General features: G+C 36.8%; 1 protein-coding gene across 2 annotated transcripts in view; it reads right to left on the reverse strand.

The window, feature by feature from the left end:
* SV2C (synaptic vesicle glycoprotein 2C) overlaps window positions 1-27,235 on the reverse strand; it is a 112,343-nt gene that overhangs the window by 75,033 nt on the left and 10,075 nt on the right. For both annotated transcript variants that reach the window (XM_035310054.1, XM_035310053.1), the window contains one exon: window positions 10,821-11,521. In XM_035310054.1, the coding sequence (XP_035165945.1) occupies window positions 10,821-11,400 (580 nt within the window). In that variant the 5' untranslated portion in view covers window positions 11,401-11,521. The remainder of the gene's footprint in view (window positions 1-10,820; window positions 11,522-27,235) is intronic.

Below are 27,235 nucleotides of genomic sequence, written 5' to 3' on the forward strand. Positions count from 1 at the left end.
CAATGTCACCCACTAAACCATGTCCCTAAGCACCAAATCCAACCTTTAAGTCATTAGATTATATTTGTTCTATGTCGTAATGAAGTTCATTAACAACTTCTTTGTGAAAATATGAGCTCCTCAGCAAGAAGAAATATGTCCTCTTCACAGCTTAAATTTTTATACAAGATGTGAAATTCAGAGCTACAAATACATAAATGATTATACATCCAATAAATGAAAGCGTGTGGGTCATAACTTAACTGTGCTGCAGATTTAACCAAACAGGAACCTTGAAGAAAGAGCACCAACATACTTAAAATGTTCAGTTTAATTAAAAGACTGGATTTGATATGTTGGTTTAAGAAATGATATATAATCACCCAGAGATGGTAGAGCAGTTGAGGGAGGGAAGAAAAAGTGGTGGTGACAGTTAAATTAAATGTGCAAAATTACCATGGCCTTCAGGCTTTTCCTTTGGGAAGCATTTCCTTCCTTCGGACATTTTTCTATGATTATAAATCTGTGTGTGACATGAAAGGTAACATCACAGATCTGTGATTGGACAGGCAGAGCCAGAAAATAACTTGCAGTGCCCCCAAAAGCAGTCCAGTAATTAATAACTATTTTAGACACAATCAATTGTTGAGACAAAGATTTCAAGATAACTGCAAACATATAATTATTTATCTTTATTTATATGTGCAAATAGAGAGTACAGGCATATTTGCACATGTTGCTGAAGCATGTTTGTAACAGACCAGTTAAATACAGAAGTATTTTAATTGCTAATCATATAATCTTCACAAGTACATACAATATCCTAATTGCAGGCTGTTATTTTCATAATTTAAATAAAAGAAAGATTTCCAATATCAACTGTACTCATTGAATTCAGCTGAAGCAAGCACAGCTTAAACCTTAAAAAAATGCTATACTACTGCCACAGATTTATGGCTCAAAATGTGGCCTACTACTTTGCTAGCTGTAAGAACAGTGTTTTATCTCTTTGGCATCATTCCAAATTATGCAAGCATAGTTATGTCCTTTCAATTAAAATAATAATAATAATAAAGTATTATTTTACTTATAGAGCTCTTAAAAGACAAGTCAGTTGAAACAGCATTTGGCTGTACTCAAATGCATTGTACAAAGGCTCTGCAATGCAGTCATTTTAAGTTGGCTTTTATTGGATTTGTTACTCAGGTTGAATCTGCATAACTGAAACTGGTTATTGAGCCAATGATATATTGTATTTAACCCCATGCTAAATGGAGAACATCTTAAAAATGAAGAGTGAGTGCACACGTAAATTGATGTTATCCAGCAGTTTGTAGTCCTCGGTAAAGCTGCATGCAGCTTTAAAAATGGCTGACATAGTGCTATTCTCCCTGTTAGCACAGTCTTCAGCAAGGTGGTTTGGGAATTAGATAATCACACTCAGAAAAGGAAGGCAGATGTGACCCACCTTAAATTGCTGGCGTATAGCAGGAGCCTGCAACCACTCTAAGAATTGAATATGCTGCTATTCATTAATGTTTCAAACCTGCGTACCCTCATCTGTCTTGTGACCAGCCCATGATATTCCGTGTAATATGTGTTTAGCCTAGTTCCTAACAGACAAAAATCACACTGCATACTCTCCACTGTGCCTGCCTTCCCCTCAGAAAAGCAAAACATACACAAACATCATCCTCAGTAGTCCAGATACTATAGCTGGTTAGAACAGGTAAGGATGGGTCTCTTAATTTTTCTCCCTCAAACGATTGTGTTTGGAAGGCAAGAAGAAAAGGCACAGCAGTAGAAGTACTTCAATAATGACATTGTAAGAGAACTGAACTGTACCAGAGGTCAACAGCATGCATGATGGCATTTGTATTTCTCACATCTTCTTATGAAGAAATAAGACAATCCTACAAGACAGTTTTCACCTTCATCTGGAATATTTAGTGCACATTTCAATGACTGCAGGCCTATTTTCAAATATTTCTATTGCTGTAAAGATTTATTACTACTATTAACTGTAAGTGCAATGGACTCTCACTGTTATTTCAATGAGATTCCTCATGCTCAAAGGTCTACAATGGTTACAATAACTATTCTTAACCTAGATGCATTTCTTGTGAGTACAGCAATTTTCGGAACATACAAATACCTAAGATTTTGACATCAGTGTGACCTTCAATAAAATTTATACCATGGCAAAGAATCCACAGTAAGCAGTAATAATAATAATAATAACAATAATAATAGAACTGAATTTCTTCCTTTATCCCTGGAGCCTAAAATATATTATTTTTAAAAATTATATCAATATTTTTAACATGCTCTCCATAATAAAAATAAAGGAATTCCCCTGGAAGTTTCCACTCAATAGGAGCACATCTAGTAGCTGCACACAATAGTAAAATATAGAGTAGCAGAGTCTGGTTTTCTTTTACTTTACATCACTGGCAGTCTATTATATCATCTGGCATTATATCAGTCTGGTAGCCTGCTACAAACTGATATACAACCAGAAGACGCTCACTTACCTTCTCCTACTGTGTGCTGTACAGGAACACAAAGTAACTTTCACCTGTATATACCAACCTATAATTATATTTAACAATAAGAGAGAACAGTACTATACACAGTTTCCTACTTACAGCAGCAGGAATGAGTTTTACTAACTACTATGTAAGGAAAACTCAGGCTCTTTAATAAATAAACACCAAATAAGCCTTCCTGTCTTCCACATGGAGAAACAATGTTGTCAAAACTGTCATTGGAATAGAACTGAGTAGACAAGAGAAAACCATAATGCTTGAAGAAAACGTTTTTTGAAAATATATCAATCACAGAATCACAGAATGGACAAGGTTGGAAGGGATCTCTGAAGATCACCTAGTCCAACCACCCTGCCGAGCATGATCACCTAGAGCACATTGTGCAGGATGGCATCCAGGTGGGTTTTGAGTATCTCTAGAGGAGACTCCATGGCCTCTCTGGGCAACCTGTTCCAGTGCTCTGTCACCCTACAGTAAAGAAGTGCTCTCTCATATTCAGTCAGAAAAAATGTATGTCTGAGTTTTAAGGAATGGAAAACATAAAATCAGATAATCAGTATTATACTTCCATAATGTTTGGTCATTGAATTCTAGACTTGGCCCTGAAGACAGATTTTCAGTTAAGTAACAAGTGTAACATAACCTAGCATAAATTAGGCTGGTAAAAGCAGTTTTAATGAATTCACAGCCAGGAGTAATATCAGCTCACTAAAATCAATACATTCAATTTTCATGCACTTTTTTTTTGTTGTTTTTTCAAGCTTTAAAATTTGTTTATTTATAATTGGCAAAAAGAAAAATTTTGTGATAAAAAGCTTACTTAACTGTCATCTAGCAAAGTCAATATCTTTAGCTTCCATACTAAATTACATTCCTCAAGCAAGACTAGCAAGCCCAAGAAGGTTTCTCCTCTCCCACAAATCACAATGTCACTAGGTACCTGGCCTACACAGTGAATATATAGCTGCTACTACAGATGGGAAAACAAAGGAATATCACAAGCACTGAATATCAAAGAAAACTCAATGTAAACTTCCTCTTAAGGTCCTTTTAGTCTAATTTCCACAGCAAGAGAAACCTCTGTAAAACAGAAGTTTGCTTATTCAGCAACGAGTTACATGAGGGAAACCTATCCAAACCTTTAAAAAAGTAACTACAGTCTGAGAATAACTATACAATTCAGATCTGTACATATATTTATGCTTCTAAGGATATTTACAAGGTGTCAATGGATTTAGTGAGATGCCTAGACATTTCGGAGGATCCCACTTGGCATGTAGGTGCATGAATATTTTGAAAATGGTCCTTTCACACCCAGCTCCTGCAGTCTTTTATTTATGATTCACTGTTGTACACTTCCAGATTTCTGCCAAAGCCAGAGAAAGCCCATACAGGCTCGGGAAAAAAATAATTGGCTCAAGCTATATTGTCTTGCCCCTAGCCTCTACTCTTTGTATAAACCAGTAAGCTTGTGTACAACCCATGAGTTCAGAACCATCTTACCTTTAATTTTTTAGTCAAATGTAACAACTGCAATATCTCTTTTATTATAGATAGCTAACAGTGCTGTAAGTAACAACACATTTACAGGCAGTTATGTTTTTTAGCTATAGAATCAGAAATATTTTGGTTGGAAGGGGCCTTTGAAGGGCTCTAGTCCACACTTCTGCCAACAGCAGGGCTACCTTCAGATCTATATTATGTTGCTCAGGGCCTCTTTCAGTGAACTTTTTGAAAATCTCCAGTAGATCCTGCAGCTTCCCTGGGAGACATTTCCCAGGGGTGGACCACCCATGAACTTCATTTACTATATGCAATCAGAAGTTCCCAGGTTGCAACTTGTGACCTGTGTTTCTCTAAGAAAAGTTTGACTCCACCTTCTCTATGCCACCCCTCTATTACATAGCTGAATACCACAGTCAGGTTGCCTTTTAGACCTCTCTTCTCCAAGCTAAGCAAGACCAGTTGCCTTAGTTGCTTCTTTTATGCTATGTATTCGAGCCCTCTAAACACCTTAGTGGTGCATTACTGTACTTGCTTTAAAGGTGTTTCTCTCTTCTACCAGGTGGCCCCACAGCTGGACACAGTACCCATGTGAAGTCTCATCAACGCTGGGAAGGGAAAACCACTTCTCTCTACCACCTCGTCTACAGTCTTACCAATGCAGTCCAGAAGGCAATTAACCTTCATCATTGCAAGGCACTGCTGATTCATGGTCCATTTTTTTCTGCTAGGAAAAGCCCCTTTGCTTCAGAGCTACCTAGCATGTCAGTATCAGTCACTGGGTCATACAATAGATGTGGAAAGCATTTCATCAAGCTGCCTAATATGTAAATTGGTAATCAATGCAGAAGTGTTAGGTACATGCCTGTTGTCCCAAACTGAAAACTACTTCAGTACACTGAGTTAAAGCCTCTGATGTCCTTTTTCCTGAAAATATTATGCATAATGTAATTATTATATTCTGATAATATCTGAGAGAAAAAAATACATCTAGGCATTAAATTACACTAAACATGTAGAGTGTCAGGAAATCCCTTGAATTCTAAAGTAAGTTATCTATTGCTATTCATATTCACAATATCTGCAATATCAGCCCAGTGATTTACCATGATACTTGAGTTTTTTGCATAGAAGAAACCATGCCCCTATGGTTAACCAACTAAAAACATGTTTTACAGATAAAGATTATTTCTTTTTTGTTACTGTGCTATCTATAAGCCCTGATTGTGGACTTAGATATAGAAATATATTAGGCAATGAGTTAAGTAATACAAACACACAAAAAGGAAAATAAATATATAAATAAAGATTATTCATACTCAAGAGATCATTCAGTCCAAAGTTTATACCAAAAATGATACATAGATTCAAAACAGACCAAGGGAGAATATAAGGAATCAATTACGAAATTGAAAAAGATGCCTCTGAAAAAGATGGTGGTCATAACATGAGTGGTTTACCAGTTGACATGTTTTACTGGCATGAAAGAAAAATAAAAGTTAAAGGAGATAATTACTTAATCCCTGGATCTTTATGTTGAATTTTGGCAAGAGAAGAGTGTGAAAGGCTGGAGGTACCATTGGTGAAAGAGGATCAGGACAGAGAATACTTAAGAGAGCATTCCATGAACGTTCACAAGTCCATGGTCCCTAATGTGATGTACCCACAAGTTTCTGGCACTCTCAAGAGTGAGCTGGCAGATGTCATTGCAAAGCCACTCTCTATAATCTTTTTTCAATCACAGTAATTGGGATAACTGCCCGAATACTGGAGGCAAGCAAATGTCACTCCTGTCTTTGAGAAAGGCAAGAAGGAGAACCCAGGGAACCACAGAACAGTCAGCCTCATCTTGATCCCTAGGATGCTGATGGAACAGCTCATCCTGGAAATCATTTCCAGGCACATGAAGGAGAAGAAAATCATCATCTATAGTCATCATGGATTTACCAAAGAGAAGCCATGCTCAACCAACCTGATAAGCTTCTATAATGAAATACTATCCTGATGGATGGACAGATTGAAAACTGGCTGAATGGCTGGACCCAGAGGGCACAAAGTCTAGCTAAAGACCAATAACAAGTGGAGTAGCCCAGAGATCAATAATGGGTCCAGTCCTGTTTAACAACTTCATTATTATCTGAACAATAGTAAAAACCCTCTCAGTAAATTCACAGATGACATGAAGCTGAGGGAGATGGCTGATTCACCACGAGGCCATACTGACATCCAGAAGGACACTGAGATGCTGAAGAAAGGGTCTGACAAGAATCGCATGAAGTTCAGCGTGGAGAACTGCAAAGTCGTGCACCTAGGGAGGAGCAACCCCAAACATCAGTACATGTTGAAGGCCACCCATCTGGAAAGCAGCTTTGCAGAAAAGGGACAAGGAGTCCTGGTGGACACTAAATTAAGCATGAGTCATCAGTGTCTACTCAAGTGCTGCAGAGGCCATACCTGGAGTACTGTATTCAGTTCTGCGCCACCCAGTACAAGAGAGACATACTGGAAACATATTCTCACACATAATGACAAGTCACTGTAATCTTGCAAGAGTTTAAGCAAGTCAACATTCCTGTTTTTGAGGAAACATCTATTTAAAGAAGAAGAAGAAGAAGAAAAAGTTATATGTAGTTATTATTTAAACCAAAGACATCAAGATACCAGTTCATGATTCTGATCAGAACTTCCATCATGTAAATTCTGTGAAGTGCTGATGATGATCAATGAGCTGAAATCTCAGGCTCACACAGTAATCAATATGGAGGGTAATTTGGGAATTTGCCATGTTGTAAGTTAAAACAAACAAACCAAAAAAAAAAATAAAAAATGCAATAGGGTGGTTTTATGGATATTGCCACATGCTTTTAATCAGCTCATGTTTCCTGGTAAAGCCACTGTGGCATAAGGTATGGGAAATTAGTTTTTACAAATAATTGTTGAGCCAGTGAGTCCTTTTTCAATGACAAATTAGGGTGCTCTTAGGTTGTTTCTTAATGGTCTAGAAAAACGCCTTAAAAATATTACATATGTGTACCAATTCCACCTTATAACTCCTGGCACTGGTCTCATTACTTTTGTATTTTAACAACATTAAAGCCCTCTAGATTATGGAATTATAACCATGAAAAAAAATAAAATATATGCTTGTCTAGAAAACCCCAGTCAGGATGTAATTATGATGTGAAATCACAACAGCAAAGTAATTGAAATGCATGACTGTGTGGACCCAGTTATGATCATATTAAAATGCTTTCAATAAGCATTCACCATCCTGATGAATATTTTGTATCACTGGCATTATGGTTATGCTTGTCTGCAAGGGCTACATACCTATATTGGTTATAAGTATTATAGTCATCACTGTACAGAAGTATTGCAAACTATACTTTCCATTAGCAATGGGCAAATAATATCATTTTTGTGAAACTATTAATAAAACCACCATGTTGCAATGCCTTCAATACACTATCGGAAAGAAAAGACTGATTAGCTCTGCTTTTTCCTAGTTTTGTATGTTAATCTTTTAATGTAGAATTATATCTTTTTTAATATCCTAACACAGAGGCTAGTGTTCTGCTATTATAAAAATAAGAATTGGGAATAACTATCACAGTTTCCATATTTTAGTTATGAGAAAACATTGTTTGCATACCTAAGGCTTCCAGGGTTGTTTCCTTAATTTTGTCAGCAAGAAAAATATTTGCATATACATATATATAACGTGAGGGATTTAACAGCTTCTTTACTGAATTTCAATTAATCACTGGTGGATTCATTCCAATATATTTCAAGACAACATCATAAGAAATCTATTTATTCTGTGTTATTATCTGCACCGACACAGTAACATCTGTAATACATTTTTTTGTATATTTTCATTTCTCTTCTTTCTCTCCACACTTTGAATTGTTTATAGAGCTCAAATATATAGATAGATATATATGTATATATAAATAAACAAACTTATGCACCTTCCTTCTGTAAAAAGCAGATCTGAAAATTCACAGATCCAAGCATGACAAATGTAATGTTTATGAATTTGTGTAAACAAGCAGTACCAAACAAATTATTTGCATGCAGCCTCTTTAGCTATAACAACTTAGATAATTTAATTTCTTTATTTGCAATTTCAATCACTGCACTGGACAGATAACTGGAACAGTTTGTTTGTAACAACAAATTATCAAAAGGCAAGGAATTTCTTGAAGCATCCAGACAGGTGAGAACTCAGCACCTGTTTCCACTCATGACCTTCTGATATGGAGGGGTTTTTAGAAATATAAATGAAGAGTAATTTTTTCCACTGACTGGAAAGGGGAATCTTTCCCATTCACTGGAAAAGGAGAAACATTACCCCCACTTTTAAAAAGGGAAAGAAGGAAGACCGGAGAACTACAGGCCAGTTCATCTCTCCTCTGTGCCCAGCAAAATCATGGAGCAGATCCTCCTGGAAACTGCTAAGGCACATGGAAAAGAAGGAGGTAATTTGTGACAGCCAGCATGGCTTCACTAAGAGCATATCATGCCTGACAAATCTAGTGGCCTTCTATGATGGGGCTACAGCACAGGTGGATAGGGGAAGAGCAACTAACATCATCTACCTGGACTTGTGCAAAGCATTTGATAATGTCCCCCATGATATCCTTGTCTCTAAATTGCAGAGACATGGGTAAGAAAGATGAACCACTCAGTGGGTAAGAAATTGGCTGGATCGTCAGACTCAAGGAGTTGTGGTCAATGGTTCAATGTCCAGGTGGAAATCAATAATGAGTGGTGTTCCTCAGGTGTTGGTATTGGGACCAGCATTGTTTAACATCTTTGTTGGTGACATGGACAGTGGGACCGAGTGCACCCTCAGCAAGTTTTCCAGTGACACTAAGCTGTGTGGTGCGTCAACATGCTGGAGGGAAGGGATGCCATCCAGAGGGACATGGACATGCCTGAGAGGTGGGCCTGTGCAAACCTCATGAGGTTCAACATGGCCAAGTGCAAGGTCCTGCATCTGGGCCAGGGCAATCCCAAGCACCAATATGGGTGGAGAATGGATTGAGAGCTGCCCTGAGAAGAAGGACCTGGGGGTGCTGGTTGATGAAGAGCTCCACATGATCCAGCAATGTGCACTTGCAGCCTAGAAAGCCAACTGTATCCCGGGCTGAATCAAAAGAAGTGTGGCCAGCAGGGTGAGGGAGATGATTATCCCCCTCTGCTCTTGTGAGACCCCACCTGGAGTCCAGCACCAGCTCTGGGGCCCCCAGCACAAGAAGGACATAGACATATTAGAATGAGACCAGAGTAGGGCCACAAAGATGGTCAAGCGGGTAGAGCAACAATCCTAGGAAGACAGGCTGAAGGAGTTGGGATTATCCAACCTGGAGAAGAGAAGGCTCCAGGGATAATTTATAATGACCTTAGCAGATGAGGCTTTGTGCAACCTGGTCTAGTAGAAGGTGTCCCCGTCCACAGCAGAGGGGTTGGAATTAGATGATCTTTAAGGTCCCTTCCAACCCAAACTATTCTATGATTCTAATACAATCAACTTTATTTAAACCAATAGAGCCAAATAGCAAATATGTGAGGAGTCCAATCTGACATGGGCTTAATTGCCTACCAGGAACGCTTCTGCCAGTTTGCATTATTTAAAGTTCTGAATCTGTTTCTTTACACAGTTGACATCTTAGGGTCCATACAATTGATTGTGAGCCAAGAGGAGAGAAGTGGAGCTTAAGTTAAAATGACAGTGTTGCAAAAGAAACATGAACTGTAAATGAACAGTAATGAACAGTATACCTGCTATAAGACAAATATTCTTAAAAATTTTAGATAAATGTCATCTGTTCTACAATAGCCTGGGTCCTTTCAGATCCAAATCCCTTGTATGATACATATATTTCATTTTCTGCCATGTCGCAACCCCTACACTATTACCTCCCATTTTCCCAGGGTAAACACTTCTACCCTATCTCTTCACTGTGCTGTCCCATGAAACCTTAGTTTTATCTTCTGTACTGAGGCATACTCAGGAAGCACAAGCACAGACTGGCTTGCATTGCTGTTGCTCTCACCAAGGCCCACAAGGCTGGATCAGCTTGCTTCTTCACTGTGCCTCCAGAGGGAAAAGGCAACAGGGCGAGATGCAGCCCTTCCCCAACAACCAGCCAGACACAAAATGCATAACCTGTGTGAAGCTTCAACCATTCATCCCTCTGGCTTTTGTCTCAATGATTCAAAATAAACATTGTACTTTTTTGGAGGGCTAGAGAAAAGTCACTGGGAGAAAAGGAGAGAAAGAGACAAAAGGGAGAAAAAAGCTAGACAGCATTTTCCTTGGATTTCCTGCATTCCTTATATTGTATACCATCTCACCTTGGGAACGCTCCCATACAGTTACAGTTGTATGTAATCTATTCTCTATTACACCTGCATACATCTTTAAGAACTCTAGTAATTCACTATTTTGTTGTTGTTGTTGTTGTTGTTGTTGTTGTTTTCAAGATAATACATCTGGATAACTACTCTTATAAACAAGAAAAAAAACTTCTGCTCTTAAATTTTGTTGTGCAATCTTCTGCCTCAGATTTATTTATACATACTGACTGAAAAAGAAAACAACTATTTAAAAAATAAAATTATAAGGTTCATATTACCCGTATTAGCTATTAATATGATTTACTTATTTATTTATATTCAATACAAAATATTTGTATATAAGCATTAACATTAACATAATTCATAGTTAGGCATACTGTGACAGTTGTAATAGCACAAACACAGAGCAAAGGTTTCACTCACCAAGCCATCCTGATCCAGAATTGGGTATGCACATATCTGTTTCAGCACTGGGCAACACAAATCCAACCACAAAAACTTCGACCCCATCAGCCATTAGGGCCATTCCCAAAACAAAGAAGAGTGCCCACTGAAATCGACCATGGCCGCATTCTTGTATTATCAGTTCATACTGCTGTGCTAGTTCTTCTTCATCAGCTTTCCTCTCTGTTTCCAGTTCTCGACGATCCTTATATTCATCGTGCATAGATTGCCCTAAGGCCACCATGCCATCCTTGCCCTGCCCCATGTTGGGGATTCCTTGATATTCCCCTTCATAAATTTCATCATCTTCATCATGCCCTTCGGTTGCTTCACTTGATCCTTCATCATCATTAGCTTCTGTGACATAATTTCCTCCTTGAACATAATAATCGTCATCATCTTCCTCATCCTGGAATCGGTTGTAGGACCTCTGTGTGTAGCCGTCCTGAGCTTTGTCAACAGCTTTATTCATTTTTTTCACTGCTTGCCTCTTCACCTCTTTAGCAATATCTTTTGCCCCTTTCACTAAAGAAGTCCTATCTTTGTATGATTCCTCCATCTTGTATCAAAGAAAGACTGCTGTTCTACTGGAGAGACACCTGTCAAACACTGGTTGGAAAATCTATTGTCCGCTGGACATCAGAAAAAGCCCAAGAACGTGTGAAGCTGTAATATGCTACCTGCAAAATATGAGACAAAAAAAAAAAAAAAAAAAAAAAAAAAGAGTTTATACTTTGTCTCTTTTCATTTTTTTCTTCACACTGGACACCATAGTTCAGGGTTTTAACTAGAAAAACATACAAATATGCCATCTTACAAGGAAGATGCTCTAAAGAAAAATCTAACATACCTACATGTTTTCAGAATAAAATTTATTATATTTTAGTTTTTCAGTGGATACTGGGTTTTGTCCTGAATGAAAATAAGCAATTTCATGAGCCATACTTCATATTGACTCTGTCTCCATTGTCCCTCCACATATGAGCTCACTGCTATATAATAAAAGGCTAAAAATATCAGCTTTTCTCTCAGTGAGTTGCTATAAAGTCTCAGTAATACACCCAGCATCCCAAAGTTGATTGAACATGGCCAATGCATTCACACTGAGGAATACTTAACGTTATTGGTGTAGTCCCACGCTACAGTAAGGGATCTCAGTAAGGCATCTACAGTAAGGGATACAGTAAGGAGACAGGTACATTTAAGTGGTGGCTTTTTCACACTTTGGCAATTTCCTATCCCTAAATCATGCACAGACACATCCCACTCTCCCGTGTCCATAGTGAGAGGCAGTTTGGAACAATTATATATCCTCAGCTAATACACCCAATAATGTTAGTCCAGCATGAGCTCATGCCAATCTACCCGTGTGAAAGCACCAGGATGTTTCAACCTGGTCACCCTTCCTGCTCCCCTGCTGTTGCTTTCCATCTCTTCCTCTATGTCAGCATTTGTGATCCTGCAGCTACAAGGAGAGAGACAGAAGCAGCCTCCTTACTTGACTGAAGACATAACCATTTCATTTTTTCTGTTCAGACCTCAGGAATATCAGCAAGGCAATTTGGCTCATCACACACCTGTACAGTCACTAGGGGGCTGCACAATTGCTAAGGGTAATAGAAAGAAATGGTGGCAGTGTGCAAGCAGAGGTAGGAAGAAATACAGACTCCTTCTCTGGCAAAGGGCCACAGTTAGAAAAGCTGAAATTGATTACAGAACTGCACCATTATTCATGTGTTTGAGGGAAGGGGGGGATGAATCTGGGCACTGCAACTGGGCTGCAGAAGCCTCACCTCTGGGAAAAAGCAGGCATAAATTTCTGTAACAATGGTTCCAGAAAAACACTGTCTGATTCCAGCTTGGCAAAGGGGTTATTTTTAAACTATGATCATTATAATGATCCATTTTCCAACATAACCTCAGAAAAAAATGCAGTTGTAATACTAAGCAGGCAGTGGGATGTAAAGGAGGAGTAAGAATAAATGGCTGCAGATTTCTGAAGAAAATCCTATTCCTCTTGAGGTATTATGGATCTCTCCTCTGAGCTCCATGGGAGCCTTGAGAAGCTGACATTTATTCATTCAGTTGCAAACACTGTCCCCAGAAGTGTATTTCAGCCGTCAGTTTTCAGACTAATATTGTTTTGAGGGATCAGAATTACATACTGCATCACATAAACTAAGGGTGTGGTGTCCTTTTGTTAAAAGAAAACAAACCTGAAACATCACACAAACATGCAGGTAATACATTTTAAGAAGCCAAAAGATATTTCCTTAGCTTTTTGTTTGTTTGTTTGTTTAACAATGACTGTAGAAATTCACCTATATTAGATAATGTCTTTATTTTCAGTTTCTTCCTCTAGATTAATTTCATACACTCTGAATGTTTGTCAAAGAAATCAGGTGCAGTGGTACTATTCAACTCTTCAAAGCAAACTGAAACATTTACTGGGAAAGACATGCAACTTTAAAGAAAAAACACTGTGTAATATTCACAACTGAAAACTGTAGCCTGCTTTTAGGTACACAATGATCCTTCTAAGTAGGTTATCCCACTGAATTGTCTATGCTAAGGCAATTTTTCTAATAGCAGCTTTTCAGTTTTCAAGGTGCTCCTTCGATGTCACTGTCAGTATTGAATTAGACATCTCATCCTATGTGTGGACTGCAGTATCTACTAGCTGTTATTGAACATCCAATGCATAAAAACATTCAGTGAGTCTGCTGTAGCCTTCCACAGATACCACCAAGAATTTAATGAGTTCATAATAGGTATTCTGAGTATGAATGATTACAAAGTGTTACTAGATTGTTTTGGTCATTTTAGATTATTTTAGGTTGTGCAGGCATAGTATATTTAATGTAAAGTCTGAACTGCTCTGATTCTTAGATTTTTTTTTCAGTAGTTACAGCCTTCTTTTAAAGATTTTAGTTGATATTGTCAAATTCAATTTTACTGTAGCATCTGTCTATGGAGGGAAATCAGTTTAAGAATATTCAATGAAAGTAAAGCGCAAATGCCAACACTGGCAAAACAGTGATTGCACTTCTACAGTACACCAACTTCACAAGTTCAGCAGACTACACTCTGAAAGCACAAATGTTCAAAAGTAATTGAGCTTATTTTGTAGTTTACAATTGACCAGGTATGTCAGTAAGAATTTATGCCTGTTCAAAATCATTAACAGCCTAACTCTGCCAGCTAAAAAATCTATACATATACTGAATCCAATTTATACCTAGACAGACTGAAAAGACATACTGAGTGTAAAAAGCAAAATTTCTATTTTGTCATTCCGACTTTCCAAGCAGCATATCTCGTTGGAACACTATTCTTTTAAACAACTTTGCTTTCTCAAGGAACTGAAATCCCTACCTTAAGGGTGAGAAGTATAGAGAGAAATTATTTATATATCATGCCTCATAGCTCCCCACCCTTTCAATTATGTCAGATTGATTTATTACAAATAAGCATCTGGAAAGTCTGAAAGAGTGAGGATTAACAACTATCTGATAGCATAAAGCAGCTAAAGCATATCTGAGAGCCTAGACACCCTTGTTAGTATGAACTATCTTACCTAACAAGCCAGCATGCTTTAACTGAAGACAACATTCCAATTCAATTCCTCTAATGATAATGTTTCTTAGGAAAACATTGGTTTCAACTAATACTAGCAAATATTTTTTCAAAACGTTCTAAGATACATACATAAACAAAACAAATTATTTGGTTGCTCTATTTTTTTTTTCATTCTATTTTCATTCTATTATATTCATTAAGTGGTATGAATACCGGTTGGTACTTATTGTGCTACATCCAATATCAAAAGCTGGACATTGCAAACTAAATCAGCGAGATCCATGAAGATGTAAATCTAGGAGATATCAGAAACACTGTTCTCACAAAGTCTTGCATCTTTGTATAACATAAGCCCTGAGAAGACACACTGAAGACCCTTATTTTGGGGTTACTGATACCACATAATATTAGCTATATGCACATCTTCACATAATAAATGATCAGAATAGAACTGGAAGCCACACTCAAAAGGAACTACAGAATTTAGCATATGTTTTAGGACCTAGTAGAGCACCTGTCCTATGTTTATTTTGATTTTGTTATTCTTTTTCAAAGAAAAATAAAATATTTTAAATATTTCATATTTAAATTGGAAACTTAAAGACTTTTTAATTTTAGCCAACATTCTGCTTTGGGTTTGATTTCTGCTTTTTCCAACTTTCATTTTTAATTGTTTATAACCTTTGCATGGATACAAGCATTTTGTCTCTTTTGACTTTATCTGTTGTTGCAAGTTAGTCTTCATCTGAAGATTTAATCTGTTAGATCATGATCACTTCCAATTATACTACTACATTCTGATGGGTCAAATGATTTTATATCCAGGTGAAAGAGTACGTGAACTATATAAATACACAAACAGAAGATCCTGTTTTCTTGCATGTGTTTTTAGCTATAAAAAGAGATACCAATAAATAAATGAATAAATAAATAAATAAAATCAGAAAAATATTACATATTGCTATGTGATAGTAAATAACAGCTATATTAAAATTTTACTGAAGTTCTCCAAAAATTCTCACATGGTACAGTTCAAATCTGATGAAGGATGCAATCCTACAAGCTACCACAGACCCGAGACATACACAGAAATCCAACCTATCTTTGAATTAATGGATATACCTAAGGACCTCCTCCCCATCTGTCCACATGGGAGACTGTCTCAGAAAAGCTGATCTTTCATTAGTAGTACTTATTTCAGTATGCTCAAGTGAAGAATAGAAACCAGTTGATTAAAAGATTGACATCTATAGCCTTAGCAAACTTTCTTCCCCTCTTCCAGCATCAAGACACACACTGAGGCTGTGCCTCCTGTATCTTGGGCTGCTGTTTCCAAAACAGTCTAAATCTTGGTGTGCTTGCACCTCCATCGTTCTCCCCAATCTCACTGTTTGTCCTGTACCACCACTTTTCACTATTCATCCTCGGTGCATCTACAAAACACATATGTAAGATAAGTCTGGCAATTCAATACTCTAACACATATCAATGACCATGAGCACAGCTGAGATGGAGGTTCCATGGTATACTTCTATCCCTCCATTCCTATTTTATTCCTTTCGTTGCCTACTAAGCAATTGAAGACAACTGGTTCTCTCTCACCTTATATGTGCTGTCTGCTCAAGTTCTCTTAAACTGTTTAAATAAATTTCATAATTAGAACAAAAGCATTTTGTTTTTAACTTGCTTTTACTTTAAATTTGGCAATCTCTAGCAGAAAAAATAAAGCAGTGTTCTTTCCTGAAAGCTTGTCAATTTTTTCTGTTTACATCAACCATTTACAGAAAATATTAATAAGTACCTCTTAGCATCTTAGAGTACCACCAAAAAATAAAAAATAAAATCTAATAATTATTTTATCATAACGCTTTTGATCACAGGTCTCATTGTTCTTCACTTACAGATGGCATATAAGCACAGAAACAAGATCTGCAAAATCTCTGCATAAAACAGTATATATTGAGTCAGCTAATATTACTGCCACAACAGGATTGGGCAGAATATATAAAACTGAAAATGAAAAAGTGTATCCAACAAAAATCATAGAAACATAGAATCATTAAGGTTGGAAAAAACCTCCAAGATCATCTGGTCCAGCCATCACCTTACCACCAATATCGTCCACTAAACTGTCCCTAAGTACCCCATCCAACCTTTCCTTAAACACCCCCAGGGACAGTGACCCTACCATCTCTCTGGGCAACCCTTTCCAGTGCCCGACTGCTCTTTCTGAGAAGAAATGCCTCCTAATTTCTAACCTAAACCTCCCCTGGCGCAAGTTGAGGCCATTCCCTCTAGTCCAATTGCTGGTTATCTGGAAGAAGAGGCCAAACCCTAGCTCCCCACATCTTCCTTTCAGGTAGTTGTAGAGAGCAATAACGTTTGCCCCAAGCCTCCTCTTCTCCAGACTAAACAACCCCAGCGCCCTCAGCTGCTCCCCATAGGACTTGTGTTCCAGGCCCTTCACCAGCTTCATAGCCCTTCTCTGGACATGCTCCAGTGCCTCAATGTCCTTCTTGTAGTGAGGGGCCCAAAGCTGAACACAGTACTTGAGGTGTGGCCTCATCAGAGCTGAGTATAGGGGGACGATCACCTTCCTGGTCCTGCTGGCTACACTATTCCCGTCACAAGCCAGAATGCCCACCTTCTTGCCCACCTGGGCACACTGTTGGCTCATGTTCAGGCAGGCATCAACCAACACCCCCAGATCATTTTCCTCTGCACAGCTTTCCAACCACTCTGCCTCAAGCCTGTAGCACTGCATAGGGTTGTTGTGACCAAAGAGCAGGACCCAGTACTTAGTGATGTTGAACCTCATCTCATTGGCCCCTGCCCATTGATCCAACTTGTCCAGGTCCCTCTGCAGGGCCTTTCTATCCTTCAGCAGCTTTCCCTCCCCCAAGCCTCGTGTCATCTATAAACTTACTGAGGGTGTACTCAATTCCCTCATCCATGTCATCAATAAAGATATTAAAAAGGATGGGCCCCAACACTGACCCCTGGGGAACACCACTGGTGACTGGTTGCTGGTTGGATTTCACTCCATTCACCACAAAAGTGTGGGAGATTGTGTCAAAGGCCTTGCTGAAGTCTAGGTAGACTACATCAACAGCCTTTCCCTCACCAGGCTCAAACTGAATCATCTGTTCATAAATCATAAAACAAACAAAACAGTAATATTGGAATATTGTAAAAAATTAATTCTTAAACAAAGGGAGCTGGAGTAGAAAATTATAGGTACATGTTTTACTACCAGTTTAGGAGGTGGCCCACTCTTCACTTTATACTTGTTCTAGGTACTCCTCCCTACAGTATTTCAATGTTCTAACATATTTCAAAGAATATCCTGAACAATGCCAGAATGTGGAAAACAGTTTTATGAGCACCACCATCCTTTTAAATAGTGACATAAATATGTATAATTCAGCTGGTTGTCATTAAGTATACTCAGGCTTCTAAACTCCTCTGCTCAACATTTCCATCTAAGGTAAGAGTCTGGATTTAGGATTCATCTATGGTCTACCCTCACTCATTAAGCTGTTTTTGTTCTTTTTACATACAACTATTTTCTTCATTATTGACAGCAAGGGAAGATTTTATCTGCTCTTTCATTGTAATATCAACCCATCTAACTCTTTAAAAGAAGTACTTCTGTTCAGTGCCTTCCCCTAATAGTAATACTAGGCAATAAAAATGAATAACAAATGAAAATTTTATATATATGTGTATATATATATATATATATATATATATTAAAATTACAGCACTGAAAGTGTAAAGACTATGTAGTGGAGTGATACTTTCCTTTTTATTTATTTTTTAAATAAAAATCTGATCTTCCTAGGAAAAGCCATCTGAGCAAAAACAGAACATACTTTGAAATGTATTGGTATCTTTTACACAGTAAATAATAACACAATGAATAACATACAAAGAAAAAAAATTACTATTTTTCTACTTTTTTTAATCTAATGTTAATTACTTCATTTCCTGATTTGCCTTATTGTACTTGAGTACTGGAGTTCTAATTGCTTTTTATTGGTTCTTCAATCACAATCCGTCTCCTTGCAGGAGATATTACTTATTGTTTTCACACGGAAAGCACTAAAAATTTAGATCTCATGAAATGGGTGACTGCTGGCAAGGCAGAACCTTAGGAATGCTCTTCCAACACTGTTGTTTTAATCTGCTTTGTGAGCACTCAACTCCCACTGGGAAAAATATTTTGAAACGAGCTAGCCTTGTGTGTCCGTCTGCAGGGCACACAGTCCCTGAGACGGATGAGTTTGAGCTCCCAGTCTGCCCTCACTTCTGAGCTAAGTGTCTCTAATCAGTCAGTTCCCTCCGTCTCTGTTGCTTGTCCTCATATTGTCCTTCTTGGGAATCAGCTCTTGCTGCCACTAAACCTTAATAAGATGGTAATGCATCCTTGGCATAATGTTAATTAATATTTTAACACCTTTTTTTTTTTTAACCCTTCCAGACATTTTACCTCTTTCTCGAAGTTCTTATTCTTTTTCATCTTTATTATTGTATGTTACTTTTTATAGATTATAACAGAATATAAAAAGTTGGAAAATAAAATCCTTTTTATGATTTCATAATTCTCATTTCCTGAATATTTTATTTTGCCATATTTTCATCATGGAAGTTACTGAACTTGCTACTTCAATTTTTAGTTACTGAAGTTACTGAACTTGCTACTTCTGCTCTTTCCCAAGATCAACTTCAGACTGATGCTAGTTCTGAGAGTCCTGGCTGTGCATATTAACCTGCTCCTCCTTGAATGAAAGGTGTTTGAATGAAAGGTGTTTGGAAAAAAAAAAAAAAAAAAAAAAAAAAAAAGTTAAAAAGTAAAAAAAAAAGTAAGAAAATAAAAGTAAAAAAAAAAAAAGTTTTGAAAAAAAAAGTGACAAGCTCTGTATTTAGTTTTCTGTGACTGAAAGCCCATTTCTTTATTGGTATTCATCCAGTATTCTTGCCAAAATATCTCTTTAAAACAGACAAATAATAAAAGCAAGAATGGCATACTAAGCTTCTCTGGTGGGATACTGCTTCAGCTGTGGAAATCTGAGAAGAAACTGAGCATTCATCAATTTGACCTAAATAATGAGAGGGAAAAAGAGGAAGATTTCCTGGTAAAATTAAATAAGCCTGGATGGAGAGGATGAAATGCTACAGTGAATCTAGGAAAAAAAAATAAAATAAAATAAAAATCAAACATATATATGTACCAATATGTATATCTCTCTTAATAAATACATATATATATATTATGTGTAGGTAACATATACATACCAAGAGGTCACGAAGCTTAAAGAATTAGCTAAAACTGCTTTAAAAACCATTGTCCTTACAAGAAAATGAAAACAATCTTCAGTTTTTACACTAATTTGGTCTTGGAGAGGTATTTGGAAAATATATCAGATCTGAAGAGTAATTAAATATGTATCTGGTATTTGCTACTCCCCTGCCACATGTCTTTGACTAGTAACATTATTATGATTTTGCTGTAGTTCAAAAGATTGATCTCCGCTTATTTCACTTTGGTTGAACATACCTGCTATTTTAGCTCTGTTTCCAAAAGCAAAATTAGATGGCGTATAGCCTCAAGTATAATATTACTTAGCTGTTGAAAATGGGTTAGGATTTACAGTACGGTATACAGTTTATAACAAATGCTTTAGACTATAAATATTAAGAAACACAATAATTTACTTTTAGACAAACCTTAGAAAAACTAATTAATCAAATGCAGAATATTTCATCATTTATTTTCTCTTTCTTGCTTTGAAGTAGTGACAACTGTGAGTAGAGACAGAAAAGTTGGATCTCTTGCTCTACTTGACATGGGTGAGTGTCAAAATATGTCTTAAAATGAATGTATGGTAGTTTCCCCCATTTCTCTTTGAATTGTAGATTATTTCTTCCTTGTGTTATTCTGTATACCTGCTGACAGTATAAAATTCCAAATCAAAATTAAAACAGTAAACTACCTACCTATGGAGGAAAAATCTGAAAACATCAGGCACAGACCATTATGCAAAAAAGAGCAATAGCACAGTTGGTAAGAAGTGTACTTGCACATGTACAAAAAGTAACAATGACTTCCAGAGCCTGTGACATGGTGATTCATCAATATGGGAAATCAGCTATAATCAGGAATGACAGGAAGAACATTCATAGAGGACTGTAAAGAAAAAATATATATATATATAATAAAAATAAAATAAAATAAAATAAAGTAAAATAAAATAAAATAAAGTAAAATAAAATAAAATAAAATAAATAAAATAAAATAAAAGTCTCATAATATACAGTTAACAGGTACCTTGGCAAAATGAATTTTAATGTTTTCAAAATACATTTAAAGCAGCTTTTTTTTTCCTGTATATTTGAGTAAGAATTCAATTTCAAAGCTTTGTATATTTTTACTTCAATTTTAGATCTGAAATAATTAAAAGTTGATAATGTCTTAAAATGTCTTGTCATCTCATTCATCATTTTCATATCATTTTTAATAGGAATTCTAATATGTCGAAGGGAGCATTACAGACTGTTATCTTACTTGCCAAGACTCTTAGATCTAAAACAGCAAGTATACCTAAAAGAAAGGAAGGAGGTTACTGAACAGATTATTTTATTTTAAAAATAGCTTGCATGCCTAAGTTCTTCCCAAACATTTTTTTGCAAGTACATTTTTTTGCAAGACTGCTAAATTTCTTCTGCGAAGTATTTTGGTTTCACACCCGCCTTAGTTTTCCTCTGTTTCTTTTAAATAATAAGGTACTTTGTAAATTCTTTGGTTGAAAAATCTATACTGTACATATTCTAAATAATGTACACTAACCTTTCATATTTCATCTTGTTCATTTCAGTGTTTTCCTAGGCCTTTTCCTGCATTTTGGCTGGCTACTCTGTCACAGGCAGTGTTTTTACTGTGATATCTTAAGCTGATATTCAAATGGCAAAAAATAAAAAATGACACAGAAAATATCATTGATGTATGTCAAACAAACACAGAAAGAAATTAACCAGCAGACAGACTGGAAGGAGTTAACAATATTATTCCCAAAGCAAAAGCTACAATTCAAGACAAGTAATTGCAACATTACTGGATGTGATTAGTTTGTTTCATAATGTAAAGCAAAATATAAAAGCATCAGTCATTTTTAAATTTGATTCCAATGTCTCCAAACTATCTGTATTACTTGTACAGTCAGCAAATCTCTGCATAAAGGATTTAATTGCTGTGCTAGAAAAACATTTGTAAATTACCATAAATGACACAAGTATTGCAAGCATAAACTAACAAGAAACCATGCTGTTCCCCAAAATGTTTAATTCTCTCTATTCACAGCATACTTATCAGTAGTCTTTCTGGGAAGTGACTACATGTTTAATAAACATTAAAAAAATATGTAAGAAAGGAAAAGCATGAAAGTAAATCAACACAAAGCAGAAGATGCCTCTATTGTTTTTCTTTTTGAGTAAATTAAGCTCTCTCCAGACAGACAAACAGTTAAGCTTCCTGTTCCTTCAACACTTTATTTTTAAAGGTAAACACAGAACATTGTAAATAAAAAGCCTTTAAAGACACTTCCAAAATAACAGACTGAGACTTAGGAAGTTTCTTTCTAAGGTCGTTATCAGAAAACCCTTGTGATGAAAAGAACATTTTTCAAAAAGTTCCCTTTAGTCTGTGAGATAATGAAAACCAGTAAATTCTGTATTAAAAGCCCATGATTGCAGTAACTTGTCCCTCTGTTTCAGATGCACCTCAGATATTAAAGATTATGGCAAGTTCTATCTAAATAGTGTGGTAGTTCCGTTGCATTAAAAAAAAAAAAAAAAAAAAAAAAAAAAAAAAGTGATTTCATACAGTCATAAAATTTTACCTCTCCCTCAGGGAAAATTTAACTGTTTCAGGTGGAAAATCTTTTACAATTAAGTCTGACTCATTGGCTTCCTGGTCTTAACCTCCAAACAGGAAATAACAAGTTTTCTAAAACACTAACAAAAAAAAAAGTGCTGCTACTAAAAATCCGTTCACATATTTTTAAGCTGCACTGATTTGTAATTATACAAATTGTTTGCATTATTTCAGTCCACTCTGGAAAACAAAGACTTCCTAAAGATTCTGATAAACTCAGATTTTAGCCACATTCAAAATGGATCCTCTTCTAAGAACATGTTTAATTAGTTCTCTTCAGTTAACCTGAACCATACTATTTTTGCAAGTTGCACTGTACACGTGTCATAGCACATGCAATTTTTCATCAACTACAAGAAAAATTAAGTCATAAAGTAAATAGTTAATCTAACCAGTTGCAGATGTATAGCTTCCATTAAGTCATAGATTTAATATTTTAGAGCTTATATTTTATATCCCTACCTGGTTCACTAAACATCTTAAACCTTTATTTTGTGGTCTTGATTATGGGCCAGAAGTGAGCACAGAGAGGCTAAAATAAAGGACTGAAGAACACACTCTATACTGGGAAGGCAGTAGTCCCTAGCTTTCCAGATTCTGCAACCTAGACCTCTGTTAAAACAGGATCTATCTGCATCTTAGAGTGCATTATGTAATCAGAACTCTACCTCAGTGTGGCTTTCTCCCCTTGGGTAGAATATGTAGGGGTGGACAGTACAATTGGACAAACACAGTGCTCTGTCACTTAAAGCATAGAGTAGGCAGAAAATGAAGATAGAAGAGCTGATGAATATTTTTTACAATTTAATTAATTTGATACTTGATACCCAAAACTAAAGCTGACCATCTTCCTGCAATTTCCCTACTTTGAAATTGGTTTTCCTTCTTCTGACTGAGAGTTTTAATTGACTAGGTCATATAAATTGGAAGAGTCCTGGGTGCCCCAATTGACCTTGGTGACCCTGAGCAGCCTCACCTGGGACTCCCCACACACTCATTCACAACCTCTGCCATGTGCTCAGGAGCTCTCAGACCTGGGCACCCCAACTGTGCCTGAGCTACACTGGACATTGCCTTTCTTCCGTCCCCTGCTGATCCTGAACTGCAGACTGGATTTCTTTGGCAGATATTGGACATAACACCACCTCACCTTGTCTGGCAGGCACCAGCCTGTTGATGGGGAACTGTTGTTCTCGTCACCTCTCCTCACCCTGCTCAGGCACCATATCCCATCAGTCATGGTGCTGCCCATGGTGCTGCTGTGGTCCCCCTGGCTTATGCCTCCTCTTTATTCCTGGAGCAGCCTCATGGTTCCTGCTCCTTGGTAGCTGTCACAAATACTGAAGCCTGCATATTAATGGAGCTCTGGAATGATCAAGCAGACATTGTCTCAGTGAGCAGTCTGGGTGAGACATGGGAGGGCAAACAAAGTCTACTGAAGCACTCAGGCTTCTCACAGAGACTCAGTATGTGTCTGACTTGCAGACTACAATTTAGACAAAGTTCATTAAGAGCAAGTACTAGTACTACCACCTGGAGGCAGAAATTCTCAACAAGTGGATCCATATCTTCCTGGGAAAATCTGTAGGCCTCTCCAAACCCCAGGAGATTGAAAACTACTATATACATACAGAAATTTATATTCAAATATATGATGTCTGAAGTTTCTTGTGACCAAAATGACCGTCTACAAAATTTCCAGTAGCAACCAGATAAAGGCAAACACTGGATAATAGGACAATATTTTTCGTTAGTAATTGTTGATTATGGTTCTTATCAGAATGGCTAGTAGAAAGCTCAGTTTTGGCATATGTAGTAAATCTAGTCTATAAACAGACTTTGCCTTAGTTCTCCTTTCTGGCGAGACATGGGGAACACACACTGCAATTTTTGCTGCCAAACTGCCAGTTTTAGCATCAAGCTTCTATTATCTGTCTGTGATCTCATTCTTCTGCCACATAAAGCAGCAACACATTCCTCAAGTCTGAAAAGGCTGTTTGCAAGGGATGATAATGGTGAACATTTGGGACTGGATTAGAACTAATTAAAATGCTCTCACTGAAGCCATTGGGATTTATACAGAATATGTACCACGTTTTATAGAACTAATATCTTTAACATTTTACTAGGAGCACATGCTAAAAACATGTAAGAAAAAAAAATCTGCAAAACTTTTAATATTAAATGGGATTATGAATTTGTTAATATTTATCCTTTTTAAATTATAAGTGAATGCATAAGGAGAAAAACATCATTGAAAGGAAACTCTTGAAAGAACAGAAGGCTGAATGAACAATATCTCTGGGAAGCTGGAGCACTTGGGGACCATGGGTTTGATATCCTGTGCTGCCATTCAGCTAACTTATTCAAAATATTATCAAAGCATACGATATTCTATCAAACATAAGGCAAGGGCAGGAAGGGGTGATGTTGTGAGTCTTCAATTGGTTGAATCTTAGATTTGGATCACACTAGGAAAACCTATTAACATCATGGCTCTGTAGGGAAAACAACATATATTAACATTATCAATTTCTGAGAGTGAATATATAAATTATTCTCCTTTCTTAATTCCCCTTAAAAGGGATTCCATGAAAAGGAAATGCAATAAAAATGAGGAAAAACTTTTCTTTACAGAGGGAAAGATGAGCAATACTTGCATAATCTTAAAACAAAGCAAAACAAACAAAATTAAAAAAGAAAAAACTTGTTCTTTAATATATGTCTTCCTTCTAAAAGTATTTATTATAGCAACGGGGACTATAGTACTTTAGGCAGACAGAAAGGTAGACAGTCAGTTTAGACAGTCAGAAAGGTAGACAGATCAGTTTAATGATTCCCTTCTAATCTCCAAAGTTCAGTACAATTAGACAAAACAAACATTTAGGAGAGAGAGTACACAGCAGGCTTGTTTACTTTTTCATGTTACTACCATGTTTTTTTAAAAAAATGGAGTATCAGTAGTATTTAGAGCACCTAATGTGCCTGTCAGGAAAACAGAACATATTTCAAGAATATATGCTACAAAACAGAAACTATCTGGTAATTTCCTGAACTCCATAGTGGTTCAATCCCTAACATATATGCATTCCCCAAATTTCTCTAAGCTTTTCACCAAGTTATTTTTATCTGTGCTAGATTTGCAGCCACAACGTTCTTGCTCTCTGACACCTCATATGTAAAGAAGTCACCACCCTTGCTGAGCTGTAGTCTGAAGGCATTTACTTTGAGTTTCTGTCTCCAACTCAATTAATTGCTATCCCTGTTTTGCACCTTGGCTCTTTACTGATATTGCTCTTGAATAAAACCAATACTGACTCAAGCTGACTCAAATATAGGACTGCCTAGTGGTACCACGCTCACTTGTGCTTTCAGTATAACTAAACTCATTGCTAGTATCAGTAAATCAGGGAAACAGTGCCACATCAATAATGTCCCCTGAATGCCACAGATAAGGTGGACCATCTCCTTATCAACACCTCAGTTACACACACTCTCAAAGCTCATTGAAGTACCACCAGTCACACTTGGCAGACTCATCTGATGTCTCCTGTAGCACTTGGGCTGCGAAGTATTTAAATGTTCCACATTACTAATACCAATGTATTTCCATCTTTCTTCTTTTCAGGCTTGGCCTATTATTATCACTTTTCTTATTCCAAAGAGACATTAAGACTCCCTCACTCACCCACAAGAGGGCACCTAGATGACTCATACCAATTTTTTGGATTCAAGGACAGAAAATGTTCTATACACTACCAGTGCCAGCTGACTAATAATGGAAATTGGTTTCCTGCTGCAAGCAGTACTCTTGCCTACTCCATGGCTGGGGGAAGCATATACTCAATATTCTGTAGAGAGTATAAGAACAAAAAATTCACCTGTGTTTGTATAAACACATAACTTTAATGTAGGCAAAATAAATAAATTAAGTCCCAGTAAAACACAGCGACCAAGCTCTAAAAGTCATTTTCCCTTTTTGGAAAGCAACAACAAAAACAATAAAACACACACACACAAATCAGATGTCATAAATGTTTAAATTTAATAAGCAAAGCAATTAAAAAAAAATCTTGCTTCATCACCCAATTAGTTCTTGATTATAGCCTACAATTAGCTTTTAAAATCATCACATTTTAGTGGCCTTAGGATATGCATCACGTTGATTAAGTGCTCAGTTCCTTGAATGCATGTGTATTAGCCTCCATTGGAAAAAATAAAAATAAAAAATTATAGTAATGCAAATTGTAGTGCTGGGTTACTCATTGCTTGCACCCTGAGAACAAGGGGCATTCCTGTAAAGGAAAGGCAGCTTTTAATTTAATTCAAAATTTCACAGGAATTTGAATCAGCATACTTTTTCTGCCCGCTGCATGTGCTCTTTGCCTCCTGACCTCCACATTTCAACAGCAAAATTCACAGCCATAGTGTATAACCCTTCCACTCTGTGTTGTTACAGAACTATTAAACCAACAGGTAAGAGTGTTTTTCAGTTGTGCTTTTAACACTTGCCTGGATCTTAAAAAAAAAAAAAAAAAAAAAAAAAACTCTACATGTTTACAAAGCTGTTATGAGGCACATCCACAGTTTCTCAAATAATGGAAATAGCTTTGCTTCCTCTGGACTGTAGAGCAGGGATTCACCAAACCCATTTGTTACTATAAATACCAAAATTAGCAAGCATTTGTTCTTCTCAGAGATGCCTAATTCCCCTGAAAGAAACATTTTCTCTACCCAGAGTGCCATTCTACTTAATTATTTTGTACAGCTGGTCATAACAAGGAAACTTCTATATTATGCTAAAAGAGCATACGAAGGATAAATGTTTACTAAATGGAAGGAAGGAAGGAAGGAAGGAAGGAAGGAAGGAAGGAAGGAAGGA

This window comes from Oxyura jamaicensis, chromosome Z, assembly GCF_011077185.1.
Source record: "Oxyura jamaicensis isolate SHBP4307 breed ruddy duck chromosome Z, BPBGC_Ojam_1.0, whole genome shotgun sequence".
NCBI classification, from domain to species: Eukaryota; Metazoa; Chordata; class Aves; order Anseriformes; family Anatidae; genus Oxyura; species Oxyura jamaicensis.